The 22779-nt window shown below is 35.6% G+C and overlaps 1 protein-coding gene across 1 annotated transcript in view; it reads right to left on the bottom strand.

The window, feature by feature from the left end:
- si:ch211-51h4.2 (uncharacterized) overlaps positions 1 to 22779 on the bottom strand; it is a 134764-nt gene that overhangs the window by 75451 nt on the left and 36534 nt on the right. Inside the window, exons 7-8 of the mRNA XM_053513605.1 lie at positions 18504 to 18569; positions 10002 to 10125 (exon numbers count right to left, since the gene is read on the bottom strand). Coding sequence (XP_053369580.1) covers positions 10002 to 10125; positions 18504 to 18569 — 190 coding nt within the window. The remainder of the gene's footprint in view (positions 1 to 10001; positions 10126 to 18503; positions 18570 to 22779) is intronic.

Below are 22779 nucleotides of genomic sequence, written 5' to 3' on the forward strand. Positions count from 1 at the left end.
AAACTGGGCTTAAGTACATTGAAAAAAGAGAGTAACATTTTGGGGTAATTTTAATAATTTATAATAGATTTACAGTATAATTCTACAGAATGTCTGAATCTACATTCTGGGCGAATTTTATTTATTTATTGAGAATTATATATAATTCACATTCAGTTGAGTGTATTTTCAGCTTTTTGCCATTATTGGTGCTGTTGTTCTTGGTTTAAAAATGTAAAAATAATCAGTTTAAGAATATTTTTTTTTCCTAGCAGTATATAAAACAATGTAAATGTACAAAAGTTGAAATTCATTCCTTTTTTTATGGCATAGCAATTTTATGGCATTTATACCAGGAACCTTAGCTCATAGATAGTGGAATTTAACACAGTAATAGAGAATTGATTGTACATTATTTTTTGACAAGGTAGACAAATATACAGTATCATTGCTCTTGTTCTGTGAGTAGGTAAGGTTCTACTGGATGATTTAGCTTAACACACTCGTGCAGTTAGTCAAGGTACTGTCTAAGCAAGAGTCTGTAATATTACCCTTTATTTCTTTATATTTGTTTGATACTGAAAGAAAAATGTGTTGATGTATATTGGACTTGTTTAACTATGCATAGCATGGTGTGTTGTAGGAAGAAAGGCAGCACTACTGCAGTTGGGAGGAAATGGATGATCCTAAGGTTGCATGCTATGAAAAATTCATGGTATTATAATTATACTGCCCAATATCATGACATGACCATATAACTCTTTAAAGAGAATGGAAATAAATTGCATGTACTATTGATGAAGTGTACTCTTAGAACAGCCTTGCTTCATCCATAGTAAAGAACTGAGCTTTTCTCTATAAGGAAGAGGGAAAGTGAGAACCATTAACCTTACAAAGAACTGTTTTCTGGGACAAGCATTAAAGTCACTGATTAGGAAATGGCAGAGCACTTAACACCTTGAGTAGTTAAAGAAAACATGCTGTAAATACTGTATACTCTGATTTTTATCTACTGTACCATATTAACAAAAATACATTTCCTGTAAAAAACTCTTATATTGTACTGATACTGTATGTTCTATGTTGTTCTGTATTATTATTATTTAAATAATATTTAAATAAAAATATTATTTATATTAATATTTAAATATTAATATTTAAATTATAAATATATAATTTATATTTTATTATTATTTAAATTATAATAATGTACCTGAAGATATTTCGTGATATCATTATTAATAACTGTACAGTATAAAATTAATCAAAGTAACTACAGTCACGCAACACATTTCAAGTAAAAAATACCAACATTTATGTGGCTCATCAGGGAGTCATTAAAAGCCACCAAAACAACTTCATCTTCACACACATTCCACAACTCTCTAGAACCATACCACAGAGATGAACACCACTCTTTCAAAAGATATTGCTTCAGTTGTTGTTTTGATGGTGGTGGAGAGTGCTTTCTACCACATTGCACCTAAAATCACCCATAAGTGTCCAATTAGTTTGAGGTCTGGTGATGGTCAAGGCTATTACATAGCCCAAAAGGCTGAGACCATGAGTGAAAATGCTTCTTTTCTGTTTTTTTCCCTCTCCACTTTAACAAAAAAGTTTTGTTAAAAATATATTTACACCAACAACTTGTGAAAATATGTACGGTATTTCAGATGTTGCACTAATTTTTAATGACTGTGCACTTGAGTTGACATAAATGTCTCAAGTTAGTGTAATAGGTATTGATTTATATCAATCTGAAGATGGAAGGGATAAGATTAATAAAAACTCTGAACATTTGAACAAACAGGTTAATGGACAATATACATAACAGTATTTTAATAATTTAGATACTTTCTTAAATACTGTATAATAGTGCACTAAAATTGTGCAACATCTTGAAAATTAAATAGTCATAATGTTTAGAATTCACATTTTATTTAATTTTTTTCAAGATTGCTTGATTTTCTTATTACTTATATATCTTATATCTGATCTTTACATCTATTTTATTATAATAAATTAAGTTTGTAAATGAATGTAATTCTATTTCAACATAAACATGAGACTATTTTCCATTATTTTTCCATTATTTTTTTTTTTGTTCAGTTTACTATTTTTTACTTACTATAAGTGAAAATTTAGCCATAATTAAAATATATTGATGTTTTTTCCTTTAGTGCAGACTTCTGGACCCCAACCTATGTTTTGCATTATTATCTCTTAGTAAGCCTCGATGCTGTGAGAATAAGGATGAGGTTTATATTTTAAAAGCCCATTTCAAAAACTAATTACTCAATTGTAGGTTGAAGGCAATTTGTTTGAGTATTTCTAATACATTGATAAGGAGTGACTGTTTTCGCTAAATCAGGAGCACCAAATCTAAGTAGCTGATCCAGTGTAGGTAAGGAGTGAGATAGAAAATACCACAAATAAATATTTAACTGACAATATCAGTTCAGCTTACCTTTGGGCATTTTTCATAGGAGCTCTACATTTTAACATTTAAGTAGTACAGTACTATAAAATGTATTAAAAAAATCGGTCTTAGAGATCAGCAGACGAGCCAATCGATATTTGTACAGGTGTTGTTACTGTAGCTGACACTCACTGGAAGCCCAGCCTTTTCCCAATGCTACACTAGTTATACATTGACCCATGCAATGATACTATGCCATTACCTTTTTTCCCCCTAAATAAACAGGGAATAATTTGAGTTTATCAAAACTGAAAGCTTTGGAAATGGTCCAAAACTATAATTTTTTCTCATCAATCAAAAAAGGAATAAATTTATTAACAAAATAAATTAATAAAACAGCCTACAATGAACCATTAGTGTTAATACTAATTATAATTAAAATAAATTACAATGCCGTTTCTTGGCTTACAAAACAACCCAATGTGTGCCAGAAGAATGCATCTAACAGCTGAACAGATCTAAAACTTTTTTCATTTGTTTTTTGCTCACTTTTCTTTACTGTATTTCAGGTGTAATGATATTTTCCAACTGGTACTGTATACAGTACAGGTTATGCATCTAGCATTAGCCTTGCTTAATTACTCTTAAATAAAGTCAACTTAATGACTTTGACTTGCCATTGATTTAGTGTTTAGATTAGATGAGAGCTATTTTGTGACATGCACCCTAAATCTCATTCTAATTACACAAATATAACAATCTTCATGCTGAAACCATGATTTACCAGTCTGGCTATGAACTGTCATGATATGGTTACAGCCCTATAGATCGCCACTTGTGTTTTGGAGGGGAACTAGAGGTGAAGTGCAGCAGATAGAATAAATAAATCATCACAAGGTGGAAAAATTGATTTTTTACCTCCTCTGAAGCATTGTGGGACAAAAAATCATTTGAGACTCTGAAGCTTACAATGTACAATAAAAGCCAAAATAATGAAATAAAACAAGCCCAAAAACAATAAGTCATAAAAGATTTTGTTATTGCTCTGATACGTTATATACAACACATCAAAAAGAGACTGAAATATGAACCGTGCCAAAATATTTGCACATATACGGCTCCAGGCATGTGTGGAGTGAACTTGGAAAAGTGTGCTCTGAGCAGAGTGAAGGTAATTTGTTTGTGTTACCACGAAAAGAATCTACAGTAGTCGTTTTTTGTGCTCATGTTCATCATAATCTTCTCAGTATTTAAACTATTGCACGTTGCAGGAGGGAATCTTAGATGCAACTCCACTTTACATGCAAATGCCGAAAAAAAAAAGGCTTTTGGTTTGCACATGATATTTCAAAACAAGTCTGAATTTGGCACATGGAACAAAACAAAGCAATAAATGCTTTATGCATTCTAGGTTTGCCATGACAGGCTAATAAGACGCAAGTGAACACTAACTCTAATTTAGCTGTTGTGAGACAAACAAATTAAAAGCTGAGGAACTTCGTTAGTGTAGGCATTGAGAGAAACCAGAGGCTATTCAATTGCAGTGATGCGAAAATTCCTGAATGACTAATAAGCTAGGGAAACAAATCTTGACATTGACTTTAATAATAAAGGTAAGACTTTCTATAAAGCTAATATTCATAAATCGTTTGAAAAGTACTTATTTTTCATATTAATGCTTTAAAATATTTTTTTACCAACAAAAACCTAATTAAATAACATAAAATGTTTACAATGAGTAATCAAAAAGCGGTAACACTAATGACAATCATAAATAAATTTGAAAACTGTTTCTTGGCTTGCAAAACAATGGACATCGTGTGATGGACTGCAAGGCATATTGAGAAATGAAGTCTGTAAAATAAATGTCAAATGCCATGAAAGAAATCTAAAGTAATTAAAGGTAAGATTTTTTCCCCCTTAAAATCAATCTCTCTTTATTGAACATCTGACTTATGTCACGGTTTCAAAACAATATTACTGATAGGAAAAGGTGACTCTTTTAGTCTCAGTAATGCACATGTGCAATAAAACAACAACAATAATAATAATAATAATAATAAAAAAACAGACGCATGCCACGTCCTGCACTTCTTCAATGATTCTCCCATGGTCCCAGAGGACCACCTTCCCCTTCACATTTCATTGTTTTTCCTTGCTCTATTTTATTTATAATTTAAGGAACGGCTGTTAATTAGAATTAGTGTTCTGGGAGCTAAGAAACATGATTGACCATGATTCACTGCTATAATCAAACCAAGCAGTTATCACATATCAGTTTTAGTGTGTAGACGAGATGTGGACAGACTGAAAGCTTTGAACAAGAAGTAAACACAGTTATGTTAATTATTTATTTGGTTCTCTCTTATATAGCGTCCTCTTTGAATTGCTTTTGTTGTGTTAAAAAGCAAGACTTACAGCTTATTTTGTACCAGCATTAGCTATGACAGTTTTAATCCTTAAGTTCTGTGTTGTTCCTCTCGTTTTTTTTTTACAAGTGCTTTTACAAGCAGAAAATGTACTCAATAGGCTATTCTCATTACACCCACTAAAATTCTCTTAAACAGGAAATGTAACCACTGATTGAACCACTAAATTCACTCTTTACTTAATCATGCATGTGGACTACTGCTTAAATGAAGATTTTGGTTTATTATCCACTTTTCAATTACAGACCCTTCAGTGTACCTTTGAACATTTTTCTAAAACTTTGTGGAGATGTAATTTGTTGATATATTTTATCATGTGTACAGTATATACTTTGGTCAATAGTTTTCAACTTACTTTACCTATGCCTACCATGCGGAAGGCCCAGGTCCGATTCCGAGGCAATGCCCAAACCCCAGCCACTGAATGCAGTGCTGGTTCCAAGCCTGGATAAAATAGGAGGGTTGTCTCAGGAAGGGCATAACACCATTGCCTAATTGTTGTGTGGATCAGTTGGTCCACTGGGGTGACCCCTCAAAGGGAGCAGCTGGAAACCTAACAACAACAATTTTGAATGACTTTACCATTAGTAACCAACTAACTGGCAAAAAAATACTGGACAGAGTAAAAATGTTTCAGCCATGTTTAAAGAAGTCAAAAAAAAAAAAAACGAAATGAATGCAAACCAGCCACTTGTTTATAACCATATATCTACTGTATGTGTCAGGGAAACTCATGTTGCACAAAAGCCACACCAACTTACAGTATAGCAGCAGAGTTTAGGGTGTACGCACACTCCCTTAAACTACCCAACACACACAGGGTAAAACAGCTAGTGCCATCAGCATGAAGAGAATAATGCACCATTCCACTTGCATCCTCTTCTCATCATCTCACATGTCAGAAGCCATGTGACAGAGGCAAACTGATTAGAGGCAACAGCAATTCCCAGTCAGCCAACACATCCAGTCAAAGCAAAGTTAGACCGAGAAACCTACACTAGGCAAGCTACAAAACTCGAAGACATCATGTCCCCACTACGCACCCCGACCCAGTCAAGCAGCCACTGTGAAAAAGACTCATGCATAATTCAAAGCAAAGAGGCAACAGGCAAACCAAAACCTACTATGAAGGAATAAACCAATGAAAAGAAAACATTTCCAAGGACTTTCCCATAAAGTAAAATATACAGGCTAATGAGTGTGTTTCATATATATGATATATAGGTTCATTCGCTGTAGCAGTCCCATCTCGAAACCACGCATCGTTTAATGACCGCTATTAACAGGCCAAGATATTGTCATCAGCATGAAATATGTCATGGCTGCATTTGAAACAAGACCCATATGCATTTTTAATGGTTCTATATTTCAGGTTATGATTCCCTCTCAGGAGTTAAAAGGGAGGATCGTCCAATCTGAACAATAAATCCCAGTCTGGTGGTAATTAGGGAGCCAGCATCTGACATGCCTCCTTGCTGCCTCCCCCCTTCGTAATTACCGGCAGCCTGCCTTTGAACTCATCTGCATATCCTATTGCAGCTTTGGCTGATGCTTCCTTAAACAGTTTAACATTGCTGCTGACCCATACAAAATTAAACGAGGAGAAAGGCGTGGGTATTGACATGCTCATGTGCACGCTCCCAACACACAGTGTTAATTGTTGTCTCTTTACGGCTAATGTGAGATTCTGACTCAGTTGTTGTGATGGGATGTAGGTCTTAATTTCATGGACATGTATTTAACAAAATATGGTTAATGTTGTGTTACAGATCAGGGAATACTTTGCACTGTCGTAAACAATGCTTACCTTCACTGCTGTTGTATACAAGGGATAAAACTGCTTCAGTTTTAGAAAAGTAAATGTCCCCATCACCACCATCCCATTGGTGATTACTGTATATTCCTATTACAGTATGCTTCACTTTGTGACATTCCCTACATGTTCCATGTAAACTTTCTAGAATAATGTAAAATGATACTGTTCTGTACTTTTCACAATTCTGAAAAATGTCAATGCTGGTCACATTCACAGATCCCAATCCAGTTGAGCACCCATGGGATACAAATGATAAACAAGTCTGATCAGCAAAGGCCCCACCCTGCAACTTGCAGCACCCACTCACGTCCTCATACCAGGTACCAGAGCACACCCCCGGAGGTCTTGTAGAGTTGTGCCCTGAAGGGGCAGAGCTGCCTGAGTGGCACAAGGGGAACCTACACAATTTCAGGCTTAATGTTTTGTGTTGTGATGTTATGGCTGATCGGTGTATAATGCTTATTTTAAATATAGACTGCTTGCTCATATTCTAATAATATCAAGGAATAAAAACATGTTGGCAAACCTAGTGTGCACAAAACCATTCCAACAGTCTATTTCAAATTGAGAAACATGCTGCAGATCCGCTCTAGGAAGGCTATAAATTACTGCCACTTTAACTCTTCATTTAGAGCCAGTTATTTTATGGGTCACTGTGAAAGTGTGACTGTCAGAAAAAGAAATTACCTGTGGTTAAATAGCAATGCCATTCACAGCCATAATGTCCAAGGGGTGGGGCTTGTGCAGGGCAGCGCTTCCTGATCCAGGTGGCATGATTGACAATGTGCCACTGGAGGGGCTACCTGCACTCCATAAAGCTCCAGCTCATAAATGATAACTGTTCAAATTATCGATAAGCATGAATGCTCTGGCTAACGACAATACATCACAGAGTGTGATTGATGAGCTCAATTAAGCTGGCTGATGAGACAAAGCTGAAAATTTCTCTCAGGCTGCCAGGATGTGCCGGAGCAGGAAGACTGCATGATGAACGGCTTGCAGTGATCATCAGGACTGGGGCCTAAACATGAACAATATAAGAACTGCAGAGGAAATGGACTTGTGCAGCTGCTTTACACACCATTTTACGCAACCGAGTGAACATTGCAAACAAACACAACAAACGACCAAGACTGTGACTCCACTACCTTCCAATGCCATGACATTGGGTCAACAGCATACTAAACTCCCCATCTGCAACCAGTAATTTATGTATAATCAGTATGCTGAGACAAAGTTTGAACAAAGGTAATATCATTATTGCAAAGTCACATGTTTGCATTACATCAGTAGTTGCTTATTGGACTTTCATAATAAATATCATGACTGCAGGAAGAGGACTGTGGATCCTTAAAGTTATTCACATCAGCTTGAGCATGCCTCGTTTGTAATGACCGAGCATGGGCTCCGTGAGCAATCTTCCTCCTACACTTATGGACAATTGTGTGCAGTCCTAGAGCACTTGTACATGAAAAATATTGTGGAAATATAAACGAGATTTTAATTACTGTCAATGTAATACATATGATTTGACCATTTTGACCATACATTTGACCACTGTAACTGTGATGGGTAAAAAAATAAAAAATTTGCTTGCCACGCTAGCTTCTTCATCTGCATAAATCTCGCTCCAGAAAGCATTATTATTTTATAACTATCGTTCATTATTTCTGTAGTGCCACATCCTCCTCTTCAGTTCTGCCTACTAATTTCCGCCCTTCTTCACTGCTCCCACACAGAATAATGAAGCACCCTATTTTAGTGAGATAAATGAATGTGATTAGAATGCCGAAGCACAACACGAGGCCTTTGAAAAATAAAAACTAGATGAATGTTTCTGTACCATTACGGTAACCCCAGTTACTGTTAGCTTTAGTGAAACACTGAAACATATAAAATGGTACAAATTCTACAAATTACTATTATAATTACTATTCATAGTCATTCATTCATTCATTCATACAGTGAATCTCTCGGTCTGACTTGACAGTTGTTTGTCCAGATGATGATCATTGACACCCTCTACAAGCAGGGCAAGGTGACTGAAAGGAAGAGGTTTGCTAGGAGAAGGTGCACAAGGTACAGGGCCTCAATTAGCCTTAAGGAAAACGTCAAGCAAAGACAATATAAGACCTTGGGAGAGTTTTAATAGGAGTAGAGTGAGGCTGGTATCAGTGCATCAACAGCCACCACATACTGTATGTCTTCAAGAAATAGGATACAACTGTTGCATTTTCTAGCATCAAGTAAGTCCTAAAGCAGAGGCAATGTCAGAAGTGTCTTATCTGGGCAAAAAAGTAAAAAGAACTGGAATGTTGCTCTGTGGTCTAAATACATTTTGAAAATCAAGGATTTTCTGGAAGAAGACTGAAGAGGCACATAATCCAAGTTGCGTGAAGCCCAAAGTCTGCGATGGATTGGCACCCTGTCCAGGGTGTACGCTGCCCCGTGCCCTAAGCCTCCTGGGATATGGTCAAGGTCCCCGTGACCCTGAATACAGGATAAAGCGGTATAGTGAGTAAGTGAAGCCCTAAGTGAAGTTTTTTATAGGCAGTAATGATTTGGGTGCCATTTGGGTGCCATGTCCTCTGCTGGTGTTGGTGCACTGGTTTAATAAGTCCAAAGTTGAAATTTTAGAGCACTTCATGCTTCTGTCTGCTGACAAGGTTTACAGAGATGCTGATTGCCTTTTTCAGCAGAACTTGACATCTGTCCACAGTGCCAAAACTAAAACTAACCGGCTTGCTGACCAATATTACTTTGCTTGAATGGCCAGCTAAGCTGTCTGACCAGAACCCCATAGAGAATCTATTGTATTGTCAAGAGGAACATGAGAAATGCCCAACCCAACAATATAGATGAACATTTTGAGATACAGGATTTTTTTTTTCATCAACTTTAAGCTGTAAACATCTAAATAAAAAAAGGCTTGAGCTATTTCACTTTACTTTTTCACAATATTCTAATTCTTGAGATGCAGTGTAAATAGACTAAAACAGCATCTTTGACCCTGGCCTATGTGCACTAGCTGGTGAACATGATTTTCATACGACTTCTATAAACCTTTTTGCATATGAATGTCTCACAAATGCCATAAGTGTAAATGTAATGTAGTCAATATTTTTACACTTGACCAGCACACATAAAGCATGCTCAGATTAAGTTCCTTTAAATTGATGAATGAAATGGAGGTTGGGTGGGAAATTAAGCAACGACTATCATTAACTAAAGAAACATGAAAGACTAAAGTTACAAGCAATTAGGAGTCTATATTTTGCATCAAGGAAGGAGCTTGAACAGCATAAATATACAGTATACAGAGCAATCCAGCTATAAGATGTGAATCATGTGTACTTACAGTAATAATCAGCAGGATCCCTTTGAGGAGAGTGAGCAGTGACATGATTGGCTGGATGATAACCTGGGCCAGGAGGATACCCAGTGAAAGTGTCCATGTAAAGGCAGGAATAATGTAGATGTGACTGTGAAAGTACAAAAACAGGCTGGCAGTTACAAAATGTTCTTCTTCCCACCCACATGGTGGCTGTAAATAACAACAGGAACAAGATCTCAAAATTACTGTACATTTATAATGGTGATCTGAACTGATATACATCTGCATGAGCAGAATGCAAAAAGAAAGTATCTATGGTAATGTTTTCTATGATTTGTGATATTTCAGGGCCTGTGTAGCAAAGTATTATATATATATATATATATATATATATATATATATATATATATATATATATACACACAAACATACACACACAAATTAATTAACCTGCATTTAAATGGAACTAGGCAGACATTTAGGTCAAGATCTTTGCATTAAAAAAACCTCACAAGCAGGTAAATGCAGGTAGAAGATATTAATACAAGGCAAAGCCAAATCACTAAATGAATCATATCTTACAGATAGACATAAAACCATAAAAAATGTACTTGTGTAGAGGAAAAAATCTATTTTAGTTTAGAATGGCTCACTTTCCCTTTACTTACTTTCTTCTCCTGACCTGTTTTAGAGCAAGTATCTGCCTATTTTGTGATCTTAATAAACCATTCAAGCATTTAAGTCAGATATAGCCAGACCTGTGCGAACAATATCCAGGTTAAGTGTTTACTGGAATGGAACAAAATAAATTACCTTTCCACAGTGATAAGTGCAATTACGGGTGGTGGTGGTGGGGGGAGCCCACTGGGAAAAGAACCTCAGGCATCTGGATTGACATTGAGCATCTAACCGAGCTCTTGTTTTCCAAGCTCAGCTTTAGATCTGTTAATTTTTTCCAAGTTGCTAAGCCATGTTTTCTGTTCCCAGGGAGCCCTGCTTTCTGCCAATTGTTTATGATATACATAAATATGAATACATTTCCCATAGAGCATTTTACTTTTTACTCTATTCACTATTTATGGTCCAGCTTGCATTCACATGATGATTTATTATCATAGAATTAAGCATTTGTGCTAGATTTGATGGAATCCAATAATGTGATATAATCAACAACAGGGTTGTGTAATTCAGCCTAAAGCAAAGAACACAATAAACCCCTGAAATGTTTTATTCCTCTTATACTGCTGCAGCCTAATGTTTAAAGTTTTTTTAAATTTATTAATGAGTGGCATATATTTAACGTCCTGTTATCAATTATACTGTCTAGTCAAAGAACAAGTAGCCATTTGGATTTATATAAGAGCATTTAATAGGATAATTGCTGTAGTAATTAATATGTTTCTGTTCACTTCAATTCTGTTAACTCTAACTTATGCAGTGAATAACTTTTTATTCCTTAAACAGCCATATTGGAAGATGAATCCTGTGGTCATAGCAAACATGTTACTGGGTTTCAAAAGGGTAAAATTATTGGTAAAATAACTTAAAGAGACTTTTTGAATTGTCTAACACTTTATTAAAACCATGAAAGATAATGCTGAACCATACTACTTGAATATTCAGAATGACTAGGTTATCATATCTGTAGATTTTTTTTCTTTCCTGATGCCACAAGAGTATTCTAGTATGACAATGCCAATATTAGGCTCAAATTGTAAAAATGTGGTTCTGGGATCATTAGGAATCATTTTCCACTGTCGCCTTGCTCCTCCATGAGTTTGCATGTTTACCATGTGCTTAGTGAGTTTCCTCTGGGTACTCTGGTTTCCTCCCACAGTCCAAAGACATAGAAATTGAGCTAATTGGCAATTTCAAATTGTGCATAGTGGATTAATAAGTGTGTGGGTCTGTGTGTGTGCCCTGCGATGGGTTAGCCAGGGTGTACCATGCCTTATGCTCTAAGTCTCCTGGGATAGACTCCAGGCCCCCTGTGACCCTGTATACAGGATTATGTGGCATAGACGATGGGTTTGTAAATAAGTAAGCAGAAGACCTTGCAATGTGCTAGAGGAACCTTTATAGAGTGGTTTGAATCTTCTGTCACCAATACAAGGTCCCAACCAAACAAATGATGCTACTATGAACAAATGTGTATTCACTTGTGTCTTTTATATTAAATTTAATATAAAAATATATTATATTATATTATATTATATTATATTATATTATATTATATTATAATATAACTGTTATATTAAAGTTAATAAGACAAAAAGAAAACACAATTAAACATGCACTCTGTACAAATTGATGACACTAGAGACTTATTTCTTGATATAAGTCTCTACAGAAAGTTTGTTAATTAAATAAATTTATTATTATTATTATTATTATTATTATTATTATGCTTAGAGGATGCACAAGGTCTACGATGTAAGCCACTCTCAATGAGCTGTTTTTGTAGAAACAAATTATTATCAAAATTATTAAACAATTTACCAATATTGCTACCGAAAATAGACTTTAAGTTATTAAATTGATTGTGGGATATAACCAGTGCTAGTATAAACTGAGTATAAACCAAGATACTGGATGTTTAGCTTATTAACACATGGTACTTTACAACTTTTTATATTGTACATGCTTTTATACTAATACAGTATGGACAGTCTGGACAGACACTAATGTAAGCTTAGGACAAAATGTCCTTTGTATCCTGATACAGTTGGACCTGGAGACACAATAACATAGTCTAAGGTAAGCACAATTAAATTAACATACGTATAGCATTTGTAGGCTTTGGAATGTAACTGGTTCAAAAACATTACATATGTAATAAGGCATATAACAATATAATAAAACCAGATATGACAATACACTGTAATAAGTCAGTTAGCCACCACCAAATTAGCCGCCATTGCATAATTGTTCTGATAATTATCATATTTTATAATAAGATCTTGGATGAAACTGCAAAGAGTATTTATACTTTGTAAATCAACCACTTTGTCAGCACATATGTTTTAATACTACCCAACTAAATTATAACATAAGCCTGGAGACCCAAGTGCACCTCGGAGGAAGGCTAGGCATATGACATTTGTCATATTGATGAGGGGATGGACTAATGCTGCTGTTTCAAGCCTCTTTGTTGCCATGACCAGTCTCTATTGAGCTGAACTATTCAGTGAATGGAATCCAAACCAGCTGCCATTAAAAGTTCATGTTAAATTAATGACGCTTCAGCACTAGAAAGCCTGACAGGCTCAACTATAGCTCCAAACAAAACCCTCCATAAATAAGTAGTTTCTGAACACACATAATTAACTGACACGTCATTGATTACATTGATTGTGCCCTTTGCTTTTAATAATTTCTGCTTCAGAATGACGAGGTTTGTTTTTACAAGCCTGCCTTCTTAACAACCCCTAATGCTCTGAATATCACCAGGAGAATATCAAACTGCTAATCAATGCACCTCATGTAAACATTTTCACATCCCTTTATGCCTTCATTAGTGCATTTGCTTAGCAGGATTTGGCACTAATGACCCCCAGTGGACTTGTAAAATGGTTTTGAGGACTCTGGGGCTATAGGTTGCTAGTGAAAATTAGCAAGGAAGAAAAAAAAAGAAGGAATTAATCAGTAAAAAACGATGTTGTCATTGATAGAGCAAATGAATTTGAACATGGAGCAGTTAATAGTGATGACCCTTTGTTATTAATACGAAGCTTAAATGAATTGTAATTCCTCTTGCCTTGACTAAAAGTCTATTAAAAGAATAAAAAAATGTAAGGTGCTATGAACTGTATTTTGAATTTTTGTAAAAAAAAAAAAAAAAAAAATCGTGTTTTTATCACTCATGTTACAGTCATTTCCTTTTCTTGTGCATTCTCTCTCTTGAAGGAATAAAAATATACACCCTAAACTCCTTCTAAAAAATACTTATTTTTTTCTACCAGAAAATTATATGTATAAAAGTGTTTCTCTTGGTTAAATTACATTTAAAAAACAGTTTTATTATTAGTCTTGGTTTATGTGGGTTGTTTGCCATACAATTTCTTATCAATTTCCTAGTTGCTACTAAACAATAATTTATTGCAACAAGTGCAATAATATTATGTACTTCTGTCACAGCCGGAATTACTATAAGAGTATGTTATAAAAAATATATATAATAGATGCTGTTATAAAAATTATTCAACACCTTTTGAATACAGAATTTATCAGTTGTGTGGTATAAAGAAATTTTCTGTGCAAATCTAATATTTCACAAGGAAAAACAGGATAAGGTTAATGCCAGTAACAGACCCCCCCCAAGCACCTTAATATTATGCTATTATTCTTTCCCAAGACTAAACTATTTTGCTGATTTGTGTCATTTGACTGTTTGAATTCATACTCAAAATCCTTCTTCTATCCTTTCATGGATGACAAATACCAAACTAAATTTCAAATCTATTGATCCAAACATAGCAAGAAAATGCAATTAGCTATTAGCTTTAGCGATTATGGCTAAATAATGCATTTTTTAATACAGTAAGAAAAAGTATATGATATGATTTAAACTATTTTACATATGAACCTAAAAACAGAAAAGGTACAATTGTATTTTCACTTGTTGTGACCTTTTTGACTGTCACAGAGCAGCTCTACAAAAGTCCAAATATAATGTAGATTTAAATTGATCTTTAATGAAACAGCAAAAAAAAAAAAAAAAAAAAGTTATAAGGAAGTACCCTTGAGAGTAAACAGATTAAGAAAGAAACCACCCTTGTCTGTATTACACCAAATACCTGTAGTGTGATTATAATTATTTTCTTTTTTATAGCTACATATCATAGAAACCAAGCAGTTTTTAGTATGTTGATGGTTTCACTTAGTGTAATCACCTGATATAATGGTCAGTAATAGGTGTATATGTACACAATACTATACAGTACATTCAGAGAATTTACATACTCATACAGTTCTGTACGCTGCTCCCAAACATGGTGCCACAAACCCCAAAATAATTTACCTTAAGACGTCTGTTAACAGCTAATAATCAGACAGGCTGCCAAAAAATGCAACCCTGTATGTTACAGTGTTCAGCGCCAGATGTCAATAAAGCTGCTGATTACTGGCCGTCTGTGCTGAATTGGAAGATTAATGGGAAATAGAATTAGGAGCAAATTTGGGACTTGATGAGATGGCGTGGCATGCTTGTGCTTTTGTGACAGTGAGACCAAAAACTGGGTGTCAGCTCGGAGGGGGGGGGGGGGGGGGGGGGGGCTTGTCTCTCAGCAGGGAACGTTATTGTCACTAACTGTGTGGTCTATATGTAAAATAAGAAAAGACTATATTCAAACTAAGTGATCTCTCACACATGGCCCAAAAATGATATTTACACACTAAGTAATGCACATGGAAGGTTTATAATGGTGCAGGACCAGGTGTTTTGCATCTTTGTTGATTACCTACTGATCTTGAGTCTGTCTGTGAAATCTATCTATCTATCTATCTATCTATCTATCTATCTATCTATTATTATTATTACTCACTCACTCACTCACTCACTCACTCATTGTCTACGCCATGGCGCAAATCCATCGCAGGGAACACACACATATACACACTCACACACACACTCCGGACAATTTGGAAACGCTGATTAGCCTAATCTGCATTTATTTGGACTAAGGGAGAAAACCGGAATACCATGGCCGGCTGGGAATCAAACCTGGACCCTTGAGGTGCAAGGCGACAGTGTGTGCAACCACTACACAACCATGCTTATTATTATTATTATTATTATTATTATTATCTTTCTAGCCAGCCCATTTATGCCAGCTGCACCATATTATAGTAGAGACTTAGCTAAGATATGGACCTTAATACATGGATAAACTTAGTAGAAACACAAGCAGGTTGCAATTACAGCCACTCATTAATTGAATTATGAGACCGTATGCTACTCTTGGAAAGAGCTCCAGAGTCGATTTATTTAATTTCCCTGTTTACGCTTTAGACTCCGAGCTGCATATTGATGCACACATGGAATTCGGCACCTCACCATTCAGTGCCTATAAGTGCCGTCTGACACACCAGCTTTGATAAAATATGACCATAACCAAACTCACACAACCTTTTCCAGACATTTCATAATGGATTAACAACCTACAAAATATTTGTTTGACCTCAAAATTGCTGAAAAATTGAAAAAAAATAAGCTTTAGACAACGTAAAAAAGAAAAAACAGTTTTAATGTTGTATTTTTGGGGGATATTATAACAAACTTTGCATGCTCTTGAAGTTATAAGATTATATTCTGTGGGCAAGTTATAAAGTGTGAATTAACTGCTAACAAATATTTAACTGCTTTTTTACTTAATGAGCGATATCTTGATATATGCCAAACAAAACATAATAAGTTTTAGAGAATGAACAAAAGCATTTGTGCGTCTTTTCATATTGAGAAAATTAGAGAAATAAAAATAAACCTGTATTCTTGAACATAGCAGAAAGTACTTTTTAGTTATGCTTTATTTTTAATACAGTGCGAAATGGGATTGATACCGATATGAAAATGCAACATTTACATCCCATTATCTTTATTGCGCTAGACATTTTGGCATAAATCAGCTATAACACTGACTGTGTGCTCATATATCCATTATGAAAGAATTTCGATAAAAGTTGTACTCCTGTGTATTCTGAGAGTTCGTTCTCAAAATGGTCTAGGTCAGAATCAATTATGCTTGTCCCTCTCATCCACCAGGGATGTGTGTTTAACTTTACAAGGACGTTTGCAGCCAAATGAACACTAAATCACATTAATGCTGCATCAAAGCAAAGCACAAGCTGAATGATGATTTGAGCACTGAGAAAAGAGTGCATGCAATATATTCAGGACAAATTAGCTGACAAAGTCCAGAACACCTGGAAGAGTTTAATCTGCTCATGCATGTTTAATTTTTTGATATTAAATAAAAATGATGGAAGAGAAGTATGTGGCAAAACGGGGCAATATTCAAATATTGTTTTTAACATGTCCTTGTTTGACTACTGACCCTTTAAGCCCTGCAGTACAGTACTGGAATTTCTAAGATGCAGAGCACATGGTATCTGGGGCAAGTATACTGTATGATAACAATGACCTTTTGAGATATAAGATCTTATTTTGAGATCAAAAGCTTTCAAAGCTAAAATGTTAAGTCTGTCTTTACAGCAAAGATATGTTATCATAGATGACGGTTATACACAGTAGAAATACATTGTTATTATATTTATTTATTCAAGGTTAAGAACTGCTTTGTATTGTTAGCATTAGCAAAGTTCTCATTGGAGGGCTGACTGAGCAAGTCAACATGACTAGACTTCTTCAGGTTCATATATGTAATCAGCAGAATTAGGCTGGTTTATCTCGTTCTCCAGCCTGGTCCTTAGACTATTTTAATTCATTCGCTAGATTGACTTTTAGCATGAGAGGTTGGTTGTTCTCCTAGCTTGACCACTGCTTGTACCAGTCTGAACAACTGCAATACAGTTAACTGCAATACAGCATAACAACATGCTGATCAACCCAACCACGTGAAACGATCTAATGCCTGTAGTGTCTAAAACCTGTCTAAAATCACATCATGATCCAAGAACCAGCTGGAACCAGACTGGTAGATCCAAATTGGATCCACATTGGCCAGTTAGAACCAGTCTGACCACCAGGAAGTAGTCAGAACCAACCTGACCAATCCAACCTGTCTATGCAACTGTCCCAAGCTGGTTTTCTTCAACAGAGTTAGCTAATTTTCTTGCTACCCTGTTAGTATAGCAGCAGTGAGCCAACTACTATGTCAACATACTGTTACCCGTTACAGTTACAAAAGTAATACACTGTATGAGTTGCCAAAGCAATTGCTTTATTTACTTTATTGGGTTCATAATCTGCCACGTCATAGAATGAGGTTTACAATGGGCTTTTAAACAAAGTGACATTAAAAAGAATTAGTGTATGAAGTTCAATCTCACATCAATCAGCCATAACAGTAAAACTATTAAAAACTATAAAAACCTAGGTTTTGGGTTCCCCATTTAGCACCGGGTTAATCTGGTCCTTTGGAACGTAGCTACAGTATGCAGGGCCTCTGTTGGTGCGCTGTGGTGTCTGACACTAGAATGTTAGAAGTGGATCCTTTGGGTGCTGTGGGTTTTGGGGTGGGGTGTTGATCAGCCTTGTTTGTCCAAAGCATTTCATGGGTGCTCAATTGGATTGGGATCTGGGGAGTTTGGAAGCAGCCTTGGGCTCTTTAACAGGCTGTGGTGCACTTTCTATTATGGCGAGCCTTGACTTTTCTGCAATTTCTGCTGCATTGGCTTTTGGGATCAGAACGGACAGGCTAGCTTTTGGTCCCCGTAGACATGGGTAAGCCTTGATTACACATTATTCCGTTCACAATTTTACTGGTATATAATTAATAATCAAAACATGACCATGGTATTAGTTTCATGACTGACTGGTATATAGTATAGTGTAATTTGTGATCTTACCTTGTATGAAAAAGTGCAGCGTACGCTTCACTCCCTGCCAAAACATAACTTATTCCAATGGCGACACTGCAAAAACAAGGTACTGCATTAGATGATAATACTTTACATATTCAACTGCCAACAAGCCTAAGCAAGGTTGTAATACAATATATTTTATTTACAAACATTGAATCAGGTAAATCGGAAATTAAGCTACGAGCTGTCATACACTGCATGAGTTTCAATATGGTTGGTGTTAGAACAATGTTGCACACTATCAGTTTACCTGATAGTCATACAAAGCACTCATACACTGAAACACAGTGAGCTTTTATGAGTGAGTTAAAGGATTGAAAAATCTTTAGACCATCATCTTTAAAGGTCATTGATTCATTCATCTTTATCCTGGTTATAGTTGTGGTGGATCCGGAGCATAGCAGGGACACTGGATACGCGATAGGAATACAAATTGGTTTGGAAGACAGTCTATCGCAGGGCACCATGCACAAATATTCACACTAGGTACACTAGGTAGTGCATAGCTAGACACAACTATGTAACAATCCAAAAAAAATTCAAGGAAATTGGAAAAGTTAGAAAACCCCCACTGACACAGAGTGAACATGGACAGAAACTTAACAGCAGTTAACTGCAATACACATACAGATACATGTTAATGACTTTTATTATCATTTACATAAAAATATTAGAATGATCAAAGTATCTCTCATCGTGGAATAGTTTTGGTGACAGATGGGTTGTTTGAGTATTTCCTGGACTGCAGAGTTGGGATTTTCTTGCATGACACTCTCAAAGAGATCACAGAGAATGCTGATGAGAGAGGTCAGAGAAGATAGGCCGATAGGTTTCAGCTGACAAGAAGGCTATGATAACCTTGAGGTGGATGGAAAGGCTAGAACAGCAGAAGACCACATGAGGGTTCACTCTCAGCTAAGAACAGAATTTTATAAACTACAGGGTCACTGAAACTGGACAGCTGGGAATAAAAAAAAGGTTTTTTTTCCCCAGTCTTTTAGTATCACTTAAAAAACGATAAAAAAATATACTGTTCATTGTGAATATATGAATAATGTGAACATTACATTGACCCATATCTGCATGAGTTGATGCATTTTATTCCTGCCACTTCATTTGCTGATTGAATAATTACATGAATGTGTAGTTCTACAGCTGTTTATTATAACATTTTTGTGAGTGTACAGTAGGTTATGCGCTTTCATTCTATATGCTCTTTTCACTTGTTTGTATCAGTGATATTTCCCACCCATTCTGTATCGCAGCACTTAGAACTAAAGGTCTATTTGCATTGTGTTACGTGGCTGAATGCTCCTAGCACTTCGAACAGAGCCGTACCATTCAAACATAAATAAATGTGAATTAAAGATGACATTTGAGTGGTATTACAACATCCATGTCCTTGGAGCTTCTCTATGAAGCATTTTTAAGACTTCACAAAGGTGCAACCTTGTTTTTGAGTCATACTACCATCACATCAATACCTTAGCTCAACAGTGGTGTGCTCTGCAGAGCCATGCACTTAAACGGAAAAGAAACACAATGCCTCATTGACAGTTTTTGTAAAGTCTGAGGGTTTATACTGTAATCATAGGCAAACTCTTTAAAATCAAAATCATCAGTTTTATGATATTGCGAAAAGAGATTTATTTAATTTATGTAGACATTTATGGTATAGAGAGTTTTTTTTATGGATTTGGATTTATAAAAATGTAACTAATAGCATGCAGGCATAGTGTTGGCACTGTGGCCTTGCACCCTCAGAGTAGAGGGTTCAATTCTTGTGGAGTTTGCATGTTCTCACTGTGCTCGGTGAGTTTCCTCTGGGTACTCCAGTTTCCTTCCAGGGTCAACCCCACCTCGTGCCAGGAGCATGTTTGTAAGTCTAATATGTTCGTAAGTAGGACAATGTGAGTCTCATATGCCTTTGACACAAATATATAATATTAATCATACCAATCCATTTAATTGATGACAAATAGCCACTGCACCCATCCACTCTAGGCATGTTAAAAACACAAGAAGGAGCTTCAGAGCTCACACTATGACTGCTGCAAAGAGTTAACCATTCGAGAATTACATCATTTGTTTCCTTAAATCATCATACATTTTCTTAAACCATCATAAATTTTATAACAAAAGTAAATCTGAGTATTAAAAAAATTTGATTATTTACAACTAATCAGTGTGATTAGGTAGATTAATTTGTATCTAATTAATTAAAACATATTAAATATGATTAAAACATATAAATGTACAGTACTGTATGTATATAAATAAATATATATCTGTATATAAATTTATATACAAATATATAATATAAATACACACACACACACACACACACACACACACACACACACACACACACACACACAGATAGATAGACTGATAGATAGACTGTATGTGATTTTAGAATCTGTGGGATCTTTTCTGGAAGATTTGTTGTCGGCTTGTTTTTCTTTTTCCTTTATCCCTGTCCTAAAGCCATTATATTGTTTGGTTTTTGTTGCTATATAAAACCCTATTGCTGGGACACCTACATTGTACTATAAAAATGCCAGATTTCATTATTATTAAAAAATAAATCATTGATGAATAAATTGTTCTCTGCACAACATTCACTGGTCCACCAGGTTAAACAGGAAAAAAGCTGTTGCTTAGGGCACTGGTGACATTTCATGTGTAAACAAAGCACCACTTTCTGCCACTCTTCAGGGCACGACATGGATTAAAAACCTGCTTAGCACTCAGGTCTCATGAGGTCTTTATTTTCTCTTGCCTCAATACAGAATGCAGTGCAGCTCTATCTTTGTGCTTTCATTAACCTTTTTGTTGATTAAGATAAAAGGTGAACATCCCTAGGCTGAAACCTCTCTCCTTATCGGATGTTGACATTTACGTTTTTCTTCTTTTTGTGTCTTTATTTTGATGAGAACATGCCATAAGTCACAGAACGCATAAGAGCGTATGGATATGTATAACGTTATAAATGTTACTATAGAATTGCCATTTCCCACCTGAACGCTAATTAGAAGGAATAATTAGTATGAAGTCAAAATTATTCTCTGCAGACCTTGAATGGAAGTGTAACGGTGATTTATTTTTGGTATAGGGTGTTATGAACATAACAATGAGAACAATGGCTGAGCCATAGTTCTAATATTAGACACTTCATTTCCCAAAACATCTAGAATCCGAATCTTTTCAGTCTTGTTCCTTTCCAGTCCGGTATTATGCAGAATCCACAGTGCTTCCACTAAGACTTCAACTATTAAAGAGCTTTCGTAAATTGGTAGAGCCCTGTATTTTCGGGAAAAAAACAAACCTTAAAATTAAATAAATGTGTTGAATCTAATGAGTTTTTTTTTGTCATGGCTTTAGCAGCAAAAATGATCAAAACATAAAGCATAAATAATAAATACATTTTTTAAATTTTAATTACATTTAAAACCATTTTAGCTTTCAGTCCAGAATATCATTTGTAACTAGTTTGTCTTGATAACCAGTTGTCTGAATTAAGTTTTAAGTAGTAAAAAGGCCTTAATGTGATTAGTGTGCAACTTGAAGCTTCATGCTTAATGCTAATGCTGACACATGATAATATAACATAACAGACGCACATTAAAACACATCACATAACACAGCAGATGGCAGGCAGCCAAAACTGAAAACAAATGACTAAAATAATGGCAACAATTAGGAAAAAAAAACAAAAAAACAAACAAAAGAGAGAAAAACAGAGGAAAAGGAAGTTAACCTTGACGTGAAACACAGTGTGCAGAGACACTAAAAGAATTTCACAATATAAGTCTCACAAAATACAAAAAAAATGATGAATGTGCAGAATCCCAAGAGAAAACATGAGAGAATCCCCTCTCTGATGAACAGGTCCCAACGAATTACAGCAGTTAGGATCTTAGCATGAAGGCTATAACAAAGCTTGGCACAGGAGATGGAACTGACTTGGCATGGGTCTCAGGCTGGGTCTTTACACAGTGAGTGAACCTGAGCTTGACATGGGTGATAAACTATGATTCGGCATAAGCAAGAGAGAAAAGCTTGCCCTATACACTGGACCAGAGCTTGGCATAAAAACTGAAACTGAACTTGGCATGGAGCCAGTGATTGAACTTGCTCTGGGTGCTGCAACAGGAATGGATGTTGGACATGACACTGTGACCGGGCAGGACCCAGGCACTTGGTGTGGAGACTGGGTCAGTAACAGGTGAAAAAGAATTTTGGGGCATGGCTGTCTGGC

Source organism: Clarias gariepinus, chromosome 15 (assembly GCF_024256425.1).
Source record: "Clarias gariepinus isolate MV-2021 ecotype Netherlands chromosome 15, CGAR_prim_01v2, whole genome shotgun sequence".
NCBI lineage: Eukaryota > Metazoa > Chordata > Actinopteri > Siluriformes > Clariidae > Clarias > Clarias gariepinus.